Source organism: Chanodichthys erythropterus, chromosome 18, assembly GCF_024489055.1.
Source record: "Chanodichthys erythropterus isolate Z2021 chromosome 18, ASM2448905v1, whole genome shotgun sequence".
NCBI lineage: Eukaryota > Metazoa > Chordata > Actinopteri > Cypriniformes > Xenocyprididae > Chanodichthys > Chanodichthys erythropterus.
The window spans coordinates 13,785,487-13,798,620 of NC_090238.1; the positions used below are offsets into that span (position 1 = coordinate 13,785,487).

Genomic DNA, 13,134 nt, shown 5'->3' on the forward strand with positions numbered 1-13,134 from the left:
TGGCTTGTCATGCAGCAAATGATTGTGTCCGGAAGTATTTTGTTCATCATTAATTTGAATCTCAGTCTAAAACAATGTAATATTTTCCACCTGTTCATATTATTGAATACTGAGAGCACCCCACCTTTTCATTCACAAAAGGACAAATATTAAAATGCAACACTTGCTGTGGGTCATACTTGTTTGCACAAAAGTTTATTTAAAAAAGGCATGAAGCAACAAAAGTTTCATGAAAGGAAATTCTACTTGTATCTTGAACAGATCTTAGATAGTTTAATGACTTTTCATAAAAGGTAATACTTTGGAAGTACTTTACAAAAATATACAAAAAGATTGTTTTCCATGAGGTTCATTGAATGTCTCTCAGGCTAGGATGTCCTTTCACCGCAACACTGAAATGCATAAAGACTTATGGAGATCTTCAGGATAAGGTACATTCAGTTTTAATGACGTCAAAGCATCAAGCTTTGCAAAAATAATTAGAGTTGAGCTACACATGAAAACGATGACACGTTGAAGTCTTATTCGAAATAAGAAAATATTTGGACCCAGTATTAAGAATATGAACCAATCAGACAGTTGGTTACAATTTTCTCATAAATGGTCAACAGATACTTTTCACATTATTTTGCAGAGATGTATACGATGAATTATCTTGCTGAGATTTTCTTTGGCAAGAACACAGACCAAACAAACAAACAGCAAGTGAGCGGACTGGGGCGAGAAGCACAAAAGTAAATGAATAAATTGTATCAGATCATGCATGTTTACACAAATACTTCCTTAATATTGACATGACAGAAAAGTGAATCATCTTATTCCACAGAAGTATAACCTGTGACATATACACAGATAATGACATGACGTAGGCTTTAACACATCACAGATATCAAAATTGTAATACAAAATCCTGTTTTCTTCCTTTTTCCTTTTCAAAAGTTTGTTTTACAAAACTTTGCCCTGGAAATCGAAAAAAAAAAACAACAACTGCTTATCAGCAGGTAAACATGGCATACATTAACACGTTATATGATGTTGAAACATTTACTCTGGCTTCTTTTGTTAATCTACAATAAACCATAAGCTGCCAATTTTGCCCCTGAAAGCAATGAGCCGCAGTAAAGACCTCTCTCCCGTCTCATTTCAGCTATTAAGTTGGAACGATCGGTAAACTTTCCATCCGTATCTGATGACAACAATGTTTAAACCACATTAAACAATATACATATACATCACGTATATGGCTGTTTACTGCATGTAAAAGGAAGGTCACACTTCATCAGTTCTTGATATGATAAGATGCAGGAAGACTGCAGGAGTTGTGGGGCAGAGGCTGTCCTTTTTGCTTTTTAATTTTTCCAGCACCGACATAGTTCCTTAGCACGTTTAATAAAAAACAAAACACGTAATTGTGATAAAAAGTAGAAAAAGTTTTAAGTCACAAAGGTGCTCTTTTGGTTTCCTCCAACCATAGTTCCAGAAAAGTTCCCCTCTTGTGGGACTCAAGGTTAGTGTTCTGTTTCCATCAATTTCAAGAAGGATTCAGTCGAGGAATCGCTGACAGGCCTTTTTCCAGCGGCAGGCGGTGCACCACTGGTCTCGGTGTTCAATGCCGTACACCTTCCTGCATTTCTTGGCATCGCCCCGAATCCTCCTGTTAGTAGAAAATAAATTCACAGTTCAATTTGATGTCTAAATGCAACAAAACAAATTAAATGTTATTCAGGTGAACTATGTAATTTATACTACTGTTTAAGTAGTAGTTGGGGTCAGTAAGATATATTTTTTTTAAAGAAATTAATTCAGGTTTTTTTTTTTTCCAGCAAAGATGCATTAAACTGTCAAAAAGTGACAGTATTCCAAATAAAAGCTGTTCTTTCAAACTTTCTAGTCAAAGAATCCTGTAAAAAGTATCACAGCATCACAAAAATATTAAGCAGCACAACTGCTTTCAACATCGATAATAATAAATGTTTCTTGTGCAGCAAATTTGCATATTAGAATGATTTCTGAAGGATCACGTGACACTGAAAGACTAATGATGCTGAAAATTCAGCTTTGACATCACAGGAAAAAATTACTTTTTAAAATATATTAAAACATCATATCTCAGTATTTTACAGTATTTTTGATCACATAAATGCAGCTTTGTTGAACACAAGAGAATTTCAAAAACATTAAAAAAATATTACCGACCCCAAACTTTTGTGTGATTATTACATATTTGGCTGAAAAATAATGAATAGTATAGAGGGTAGATTTATTCCATCTGGATTTAAATGTAGTGTACAAAAGTTTTATATTAAAATACTAAGATGTTATTGGTTACTATAATTTTCCCCTGCCCCCCTAACCTTGGTTACGTCAACAGAAAAGTCATTACAAGTGGAGAAATTTTATATTATATATATATATATATATATATATATATATATATGTGTGTGTGTGTGTGTGTGTGTGTCTTATTCACATATAACTTATTTTTAATTTTACTATCATTTAAGCTTCTTCTGTCACCAAAACGAATTCCTTGTGTGTGAAAACATACTTGGCAATAAAGCTCTTTCTAAGGCTAATCAGTTTCTGATTACAATCTCAACATATTTTTTGATCAAACATAACTTTTATAGATGAAGATTGACTAAAAGATACTGACTAATTATTGAAAACAATCCAATCTCACCTGGAAGTGCAATGGTTTCGTGGAGGTGAAACACTGGCAGGATGTGGCCTGAAGGTGGCGTTATTATTCTGGAGCCACTGTTCACCAACACTAACTGAACGACGGCGGAATGGTGAGCCCTGAGGGACGAGCAGAGAGAGAGAGAGAGAGAGAGAGAGACCACCATTAGTCTCAGAATGACGCACTGCAGGTAATATTACAGCTGCAAACACTACTCTGCGGTACAAACAATGCATCAGTGCAGTAAAACAATAAGAATGACTAATTTCAGAGAAATAATGTTGCTAAAAATTTTGCCTGTTATAAAAATACGCAGATCACAATATTTTTACATGATTTTTCAACCAACTGACAAACATGCGTTTAGACAAAGAGAACACAGTGTCCTCAACTCCACTAGATGGCACTGCAATACCATCCGCATCTCTTGTGGGCGGAACAAAGGACACAAAAACAACATGGGCATGTCACTCCTATTTCCAGTGCTAAAACACATAATGTCTTTGAGACCATGTGGTGCTTTGTATATTCTGAAAGCCTCAGAGAAAACATTGCATAACCAATCCATTACCTATAAATATTCACAGCGAAAAGTCCTCTTTAAAGACATCTGTGCTTTCTTCAGCTTGTAAATGATTAGTTAAAAAGGACCTATTATGCTTTTTTTAAATTTTCAACACTTATTTATTGTGTAATTTTGCTGTTTGATGAAAAAGGCCTGCAATGTTACGAAGCACTCCAAAAGGAGTTATTCTCCGTATCAGTGCACACTGTTTCTGAACTCCCTGAAACACCTTCTTTGTTGTCTTGAGTTTTCTTCCAGGAACGTACATGTCATGACATTCCTCATTTATTCAAATAATTCCTCGTTCATTCAAATAATTCCTGCTCAAGGCATGCACAAAAATAAGGGCAAGGCCTGGCTGAGTTGCATTAGTAGTGTTGAAACTCACGGTTTACAGTAAGCGGTATGACATTTCAGAAATACGCTCAAAGCGGTTGACTGATCCAGCCAACCTATCAGAGCACATTGCACTTTACAGAAGGAGGGGCTTCAAAGAGACCAGAACTAAACAGGGGTGTGTTTCCCAAAGCGAACTATGGTCGCAAGATTTCATAAAAAACAGATTTCACTGAGACTTACGAACATAGCGTTACTGAAAGACTGGGAAGAGAGGTGCTGCAACAATGTAACATATATAAAAAACAATGTGTTTTATGAACATTCAACCATGAAAACCTATTCTAATAGACCCCAAAAACTTAACCAAGACATAATATGGCCTCTTTTATAAAGAAAACGCTCACCTGTTTGCTCTGGTGAACTGTGAGAGATGGAGTCCAATGACAGGACACAGGAACAGACACTGGTTTACACTGAGTCACAACCTGAACGGGTGGAGGAGCCTAAAGAATCAACATCAACATATTAAACAGTCGTCCACATTTGTTCACAACATGCAAACAGTGACATGTGACACCAATCAGATCTTTGATGGCACTAAAAGCGCTCAAGGGAAACATGGTGTTTGATTACGTCACAACAATGTAAAGCATCTGACCTGGTAAGAGTGCTCAGAATGGACCTGCCAGAAGCTGCCCGGGGCAGACTGGCTGAGCGGGCTGGGCTGGAGCATCTCGGGGGTGGAGGGAGAAGGGGGCGTGTGCCGGCTGGGACTGGATGGGGAAGTGCAGGAGGGACGGTGGCCACCAGGGGGAGCATTCTGCTCCAGGTCCTGATAGACTTCAGTGTAGTAGAAGTCTTCTTCCCTTTGGGAGTGCTCATCACTTTGTCTGCCGAAATCATAACACACAGTGTGTTTACAATCTAAAAGTCCCAGACTGCTGTTTTTCAATATGTATGGCGATTGTGATGCTTACCCAAGATGAGAATTTCGGATGTGACGTTTGATGCCTACTACTGTGGTCAGTATTTTTCCACAATTTGGCCACAAGCACCGATATGCAACTTTTACAGAGTTCTACAGGGTGAAAAACACATACAAGATGAATAATCTTCATACTCCATAAAAACCAACACCTCACGTATTATATATAAATATGGTTTACAACGTACCTTGCGTTTTCTTGGCGTTGGCTCATTAAACAACATTTGGTCCAGTTCCATGTCCAGGCCTTCATCAATGAGAGGAACGCTCTTGTCCATCTCTGCGATGGGTGGGGATGGGGCGGGGCTTCCATTTCCATGGTCGCAGCTCCAATATCCAGCATCAGACACTTCGCCACCAGCATTTTCCATTCCACACAAAGCTAACGCAAACAGAATACAGGTGAATGAGAAAATATGCTTCATCATAAAATGTAAATGATTGGTTCTACGGGGTTCTTACACCTTTTCCAAAGTTAATTTCAAGCACTTTTCAAGCATTTTCAAGGTGAATTTTCAAGCTTTTCCAGCACCTTACAACTGTGGTAAATTACATGTATGCAAGCATGTAATTTACCCCAGTATACGTATACATATATGTACTTAATCATCACATTAAATCAGATGTTAAAAAATAAAAAATAAACTTGATAGCATCTGTTATAGTATTCTACAGAAGGATGACAAATTAAAGTAAAAGACGTTTCATGGTTCAAAATGTCTGTAAGTAGACTTGGCATCCTATATAACCTGGATGAGTCGACATAAAACACTACATTAAAATTCAGGCATTTTCAAAGATTACCAGCACATGCTAGAACATGTTGGAAAAATGATAAGTATTATATAAATAATTAATATTACATAATGTAATGCATAATATAATAGAATGTATTATATAAAATAATGTATGTATACACTACTGTTCAGAAGTTTGGGGTCCGTACGGTATTTTTAAAAAGAAATTAATACTTTTATTGAGTAAGGATGCATTAAATTGATCAAAACTCACAGTAAAGACATTTATAATGTTAGAAAAGATGTTTATTTCCAATAAATGCTGTTCTTTTGAACTGTCTATTCATCAAATAATCCCGAAAAAATAGTTTCTACAAAATTATTAAGCAGCACAACCGTTAACAATATTGTTAATTATAAGAAATGTTTCATGAGCAACAAATCAGTATATTAGAATAATTTCTGAAAGATCATGAGACACTGAAGACTAGAGTAATGAGGCTGATAGATATATACAGTCAAACCAAAATTTATTCAGACACCTTGAACATTTCATTCATTAATACAGTTTATTCACTATAGTTTAAAAAAAATGGTAATAAAATATGACAAGATCTCAGAGTTAAACTGTGTCAGAAAAAAATAATCTTAATTATGTCAGATAACACTTAAGCAAAACATGGTCGGGTCAAAGTGTCTGAATAATAATTTTTGGTTCCAAACTTTTATCAATTTTACTGGTAGTCCACTATATGAAGAATGTTTGGGTATAATGTCACAGTTTACTTAATTTTTCTATCCTCACTTACATAAATGAACTATATTGTCCTGCATTATATATATATATATATATATATATATATATATATATATATATATATATATATATATATATATATATATATATATATACGTTTAATCCTTCAGGAGTGATTAAAAATTATGATGATATGCAATCCTGTACTAGTTCCAGTAAGACTAGTGAGACTAGTGAAAACAGCATGTGCAGTTGTTAGGAATTTCTTCTTGGTGACTAATGCCTATCTCAGCAAGCGCTGAGTAATCTCAACTGGTTTATGCCAGATTTGTTGCTTTGGTATAGCATTTATGAATGTATAAGGTTCAACTAACCTGGAGTTGCGTTCCCCGGAGCTGTGTGTTGGATGACTGGACTGCACGAAAGACTTGTAAGCACCATTGCAGCCATAATCTCATCCATGTCCACTGTCTCTGGACTCCTGCAGTGTTGAAGTAGAGTTATAAAGGAGTGTTTCTCCCTCAAAAAGTCAGCATTCATCATTTTGACATCTACAACAAGCCATACCTTCTTGGCACATCAATGGACGAGGAGACTGAGGAGGTAGAACTGGACGCGGGGCTCGTCCACACGTCTTCCAGCTTGCGATGAACGTGCTGGTTGAGCTGGGGCAGGAAGATAGAAACCTCATTGTCCACGTGGTTATGCTGTTCCACCACACCTCCACATTCTTGTCCTCCGCAGTGCACATACACCTGAAACGTATCAGGAAAAACACCATTGTGCGTTGAGAATACCTGTCATATTTTGATTTACTCTGCAACAACAAAGACATTCACGCTTACCTTCTGTCCAGGGTAAAGCTTGCTTCTGTGAAGCCCACTTTCAGGGCATCCATGGGGCCCTGTTTCTGTCAGGCCATCCGCTGAGGATCCACACACCAGGGTTCCCAGTGGGGAACGCTTCCCAAGCCTGGTCTTCGGTACCATTTTCCGTTCTTAGCACCTTGTATTTTCTCGACTGCTTTGAAGAACTCCTGATGGAGATTCAGCAGCGCTGTTCGAACGACAATCAGGAAGCTGATAAGAGGAAACAAACACATGATTAATGTAGTTCGGGTCACATTTTATTGCCAAAAAGAGAGCCTGATGTTTTAGAGATAGCAATTTTATGTATATCTCATTTTAGTGTGTATATATCAGGATTAGGCCAAAAAAATTATCTCAGTTTAGACACCCTGCTCTCTAGATATCAGCATCATTGAAACTGGAAAATCCCATAACGGTCAGCCACTAGTTCTAACCAAACAGAATAAAATATTTAGGACATAAAATCATAACATGATTCAATGATCTAAATGTGTTTAACTAGATATATTAACCTTGCCATTTACAAATTCAGGGAATAAACAAAAAGAAAAGTCACTGGTGTATGTACAAAATATTAACATTAGACTCAACTATGCTGTCACCTGTTGAAACTGATCAGTGAAATCAGCATGAGTCACCAACCATCCTTTTGTGAAACATCCCGCAACTAAGTGTCAAACTATTAAGACGTCACAGGACGAATGATGCAAAATTCGAAGTTTACGTGCAACTGTGCAGATTCTTCAGAATGACTGTGAGTCATTGTGTCAGCACGGAGTAAACCATGCAAAAACTACTTTAACTAATGCAAGACATTAAAACTGTAACCTCACAATGTTCAAGATTCTGGGGCACAGAGGAATTGGAAATTACTAGATGACGATTATTACCAGCTGCAGCGAGGTATTAAGTTTCCTCCATTCCAGTAAAAGGTGATTCAGAGTAATTGCAACTGATTGAACCAAAAATTTCCCTTGGTTGCCAAATACCACATATTTGGCAGCATGGCAGTGTACTGCTTGCATTACTCTTACAAGCAGAATAGATGTAAATCAGAAGATGCGCTTTATCAAAAATGTAAATCTCCTGTATGTTCTAGCTAGATGCTAAAATAATATATTATATATCTCAAATAAATGTTCTTTTGAACTTTATATTTATCAGATAATCAGAAAAAAAGTGTCTGCTTCCACAAAAACAACGGTCTTCAACAGTAATAAGAATTGTTTCTTTGGCACCAAATCAACATTTGATTTCTAAAAGCAAGTTATTTGAATTATGTATAATTGATTGATACTATATATACTAAATTACATTTACTATATTATACTTCCTAAATGCATTAATTTATCTGCAGTAGCAAATTATTAACAACAGAGCGGAAAATACTGTGCAAACCATTAAAACCACATGATATTACTGCATGACCTCCTTTAGTTTGCACTGTGTTTTGACCTCTACTTGACATGTCAGTGTTGCACAGTATGCAGCGGTTAGATAGTATGTACAGTATACAACAACAGATGATTAAAAAAATGTTACTGCTTGTTTTTTGAGTCTAATAGGAACTTATTTATACTTACAATTTTGAAAACAACATGAACTGGAGGTTTAGGCAAGTGCTTTTTATTTACATCCAACATGCAATAACATTCTAATTGCAACTAGGTGAATATAAAAGTTGGAGAACATTTGTATGATGTAATGGTTTTGGTAGATGAATGTTTGTTACATTCAGAACTAGTGATGGCAAGACCGATCTTTCTTGCAAATAACTGGTTCAAAGAACGATTCGGATATTCTATTACATTGTATCGTAATTATGTCATCGCGTGTTCCCGACACACCGTCGTGGTATTTACCATACATTCCAAAGATGCCGTATAGGCGTCTACATGTTTATTACAGTTTTATATTAATATACCTAGGTGCTTACTGTGATGTATTCGAGTTAATTTTGTTGCAGCCACGATTCAACTTCTAAAAACAAAGTTATTTAAAACTAACTTTGCTTTGAATCAATCTCAGGCTCATTAAGTTTTTTTTACATGTTTTAATAAAATATTTATTAACCCTCTGGTGATGATTGCGTGGTGGTCAAAAAATGACCATTTTTGTATTCCAATTAAATTAATGAAGTATATTTTAGTTTAATAATGCTTTTTGTATTTTTAGGGGATTTATGGTAATAAATTATATTTATAGAACAGTTACAATCCATTTATTACCTGTTAATCACTTTTTCAGCATAGACCTGAAAATGATATTTCCAACTTAAAGCTGCAGTCCGCAACTTTTTTTGTGTTAAAAATTTACAAAAATTATATAATGCGAATATGCAACATGAATCCATTTTCCAAACCATGTTTTTGTCTTATCCTGAATCATTATGGTACACTTATAATAAATGTTTATATTCGGACTATTTCAGACCGGACTGGTAGGACTCGCCGCAGAGTATCACAGTAACTGCGTGACTCGCCATAGACATACACAGAGAAAAGTAGCCCCGGCTAGAATGTTCCTCCGCAAGACACGTGCAGTTCTGTTTATTAACCGCTAGAGGGCCAAAAATCACGGACAGCAGCTTTAAACCGCCATATTGATTGCTTTGGAGCACAGATTTAAATTTGGTATCTTTTTAAAGACAACACTTGGCAAATTATTGCTAAAGTGAAAAAAGTTTAAATAGTGAAACAACAAAAAAAAGTTATAGACGTTTAAGTTTATTATTATGAAAAATGCATTTTTAATTTTTATATGAAATATATATTTTCTAAAACGGTGGGGAAAATAAACAAACAAACAAACAAAAAAAACAAATCTAAATTTTTGTTCCAAATTTGAGTTTGATCTCTCAAAAAATGAGCTTTCAGTAAAATAACGGGGTGCAGTACCAATCGTTACCACTAGATGAAATTTACTTCCCATTCGTTTCCAATACGAATGTGTGTGTGTGTGTGTGTGTTCACACAGCAAGTTCTAAAATCTCTCTTTAACAACTTTCGTACCATTCAGATTAAGTAAAAAAAATCCTAAAAATAAAATAAAATAAAAAAACGTAATGCTTTTCTTTCAAAAATGACAAAACAACAGCACCAGAGGGTTAAACCAGCTCGGTCTCGTATTAACCGTCACATAATCAAGTCATTAACGTTTCATTTATTTCTGCTGTTCGGCCATTTAAATAACTCGCATCGGACACGGCATTCAGTCCGTTTCATTACCGTTCAGGCCAGTTTTGTGAACCGGCGCATGCCAGTTGATTGAAGAGATCCGACTCAAATGAACCGTTTATTCCAGAATCGAACATCTTATTCAGAACATCAATAACAGCGCGCGAGTCGCCGCGCACATGCTCGCAGCCGTGAATCAGAAACGACGCGACATGAACGCGCAGCACGAGCAGATTATCAGCAACTGTTACTCATTCAAAGCGTTAAAATGCAGTTTTTGCTAAACCGTTCAGCAAGTAGCAGCTGGACACTTAATCTCTTCCGATGCGAAAAAGTTCGTTTTTGCAGATTATAAACCGGAATTACTGAACTGTTTTTTAATTTTGCCCAGAAAATGTTTTATATCGAATGCAAAAGTTCACAGTTGTGTAAAAGCTAGATATTGAATCCGTACAGAACTAAATCAATCTTCCTGCTAAAAGGAAGCATATCATCGCACAAACAAGCCATAAGTATCAAACATGATCATCCATGAGCTTTTCGCATTAATTCACTGAAATAATCTACTAACCTTAATAGCACCAAACAACGCAGATAATACACAAATACATTAAAACAGAGAGAAAAACTTTCAATGAACGCTTCGCACGTACCTTTGCCAAATTTCAACACACCCCCTTTCCACAAGGCTCGCTCTGACCGGCTGTAACTTGAAAATGTCCTTTTTCATAGCCCAGAACGGCTGGTGTTCAGGTATTCAAAACCCCGGCCTGGATCTGGAGCAGTAACTGTAACGGTTTCTGTTTGATAAAGCACCAAGACCGCAGGAACACTACTATTAAAGCAGTATATCCACATCTACAGTGTTCGCTTTACATGCCGAAGATGAGGAAGATGCTTCTGTTTGATTTAGTTTTAATCCGTATCGTTTCCGTCTTCACCGGGGCGAGCTGATTCAGCGGAATCCAGTGCCGGGTTTTCACCCAAGCGCCTTCTAGCGGGCTTCTGCTTTTGTAGTAAACAACCTGACCATGTGGTGGGGATGTCGACGCTCATTGGCTAAGCAGCGCTTTCCAAGACACACGCCCTACAATTCCAACTTGTTTACGCAGAAGTTGAGGAAGGGTCGAGAAACACAATGGACACACATAGGACACTGTATTTCATGCACTCCTACAGCACTTTTATTAAATCTCGGTGGCTTTGCAGCTTTGCATTAGTCCTGGAAAATACAGCAATGCAGAGAAACAACGTGCAAAATGGATGCATTGTTGTTCACTGTGCAAATAATGATTTCCAGCACATTTTATACAAGCTTATGCTTTTTTTTTTAAATTGCACAACACAGTGTGCATTAAAATGACACTATCATAAGCGTGTCTGCATATGTCTCTTTGCATATGTGTACATCGTGTACCCTATGATGCACTGTATTAATTTCCCTTATTAACCCGTCTAATGCCGTTTGGTCATCTTTGACTTGTGTACAGTGAAGAATATAAATAGATGCTCTATAAAACACAATACTGATTCAAATTTTCCTCTAACAATACGCTTTGGAAGCAGAAAAACATTCGTCTTATGGTTGGTCTTGTACCCTAAACGAGTCAATGCATTTTAATGGCTTACAATGAAAATAAGGTGCTAATCTATATGTTTAACTAACAGCAGGCGCGTTGTATTTAAATCAACAACAAAAGAAAAAACATCTTAAGTTCAGTAGCTGTTTTCTTTTCTTTTTTTAGTTTAGTTGCTGTATTCTGAAGGGGGAGGGTGTGAAAGGGTTACATAATACGAGCTTTCCCAGTCCGGTGTCATCAGCGCCGCACGCCATTGGTCGATCGCCGTGACTCACCTCCCCACGCGCTGCGCTCGTGAACCAGTTGAGGCCAATAAACGCGTACGTGATTGAGCGCACATCCTCGTGCCAGAACAGAGAGAACGCTCATTCTGCACGTCGGCCACAGCTCCGCGTGCGTTTCCCAAACACCGCAAGAACAGGCGTCACGTGAAGAACGGTTTAAACATAGTGTTTTTTTTATTGTTTATTCACTGCAGTTGAACGTGAGTATTACGCGTTACAGAAAACAGGACAAAGATCGCAGGGCAATGAAATGTTCGAAGATATCTGAATAGACTTTTAAAGGATTTTATCACCTATGACAGTATGAATAGTATTGATAATGATTATGATAAACGCATGATGCAACTTTATTTCTGCGGCAGGCTTTTTTTATATTTTCTTAATGTATTATCTGTGATTTTGAATATGTATAATGTGCAAGCAAAAACAAAAGCATTTACACACATTAAGAATGTATTAGTAGGGCATGCAAATTAACCCTTATAGTGTTTTTATTCTAAACTCTTGTAATATTGCAAATCATACTTGTCAGTTAGGTTGTTGAGATTTTCCAAATCTCAAAAGAACTGGTTATAATCAAAATGTCCATTTGGAAACACCCTCAATGAAAAATGTTACATGTTTGGTGAAACAAAGATACAGTATAAACCATGATATAGGTAAGTTAGGGTCAGTACAGTGTCTATTTAATAATAAGGCTCAATGACATTGCAAAAAGGATTGTTTTTCAAGAAAATGTATTAAACCCATGTGCTAAGTAATTATGTAATTATGTTTGTTTCATACCACTGAATAAAAAAACATTTTTTTTTTTCAATTTTCCATATTTTTCATGGTTTCTTGCATGTTGGTTACACAATCATTAATCATCAAATATTAATAGCATACAATAGTTCCACTGCTTATTTTTAAAGAAACAGAAATAATGTTTACAATGATCTTTTAAGATTAAGAATTTCAGCTTTTAAAGAGTTAGTTCACGCAAAAATTAATATAATGTAATTTATTATTCACATTCATGTCGTTCTACACCCGTAAGACCTTCATTTATCTTTGGAACACAAATTAAGATATTGTTGATAAAATCCGATGGCTCAGCGAGGCCTGCATAGCCAGCAATGTTACTGCACCTCTAAAGATCCATAAAGGTACTAAAAAC

At 36.3% G+C, this 13,134-nt stretch overlaps 1 protein-coding gene across 2 annotated transcripts; it reads right to left on the reverse strand.

Moving 5' to 3' along the window:
* Positions 1-164: 164 nt before the first annotated feature.
* Positions 165-11,101, reverse strand: znf395a (zinc finger protein 395a). 2 transcript variants are annotated; one of them, XM_067367364.1, is made up of 10 exons: positions 10,765-11,101; positions 6,912-7,145; positions 6,634-6,821; positions 6,441-6,547; positions 4,761-4,954; positions 4,565-4,665; positions 4,246-4,477; positions 3,992-4,090; positions 2,684-2,802; positions 165-1,654 (listed from the first exon to the last, which is right to left on the reverse strand). In XM_067367364.1, exons 2-10 carry the CDS (start codon positions 7,053-7,055, stop codon positions 1,543-1,545), a joined length of 1,296 nt encoding a protein of 431 aa, XP_067223465.1. In that variant the 5' UTR covers positions 7,056-7,145; positions 10,765-11,101; the 3' UTR covers positions 165-1,542. The 2 variants fall into 2 exon arrangements, with proteins under 2 accessions (XP_067223465.1, XP_067223466.1); XM_067367365.1 differs by lacking the exon at positions 10,765-11,101 and adding an exon at positions 10,683-10,764.
* Positions 11,102-13,134: the final 2,033 nt, after the last annotated feature.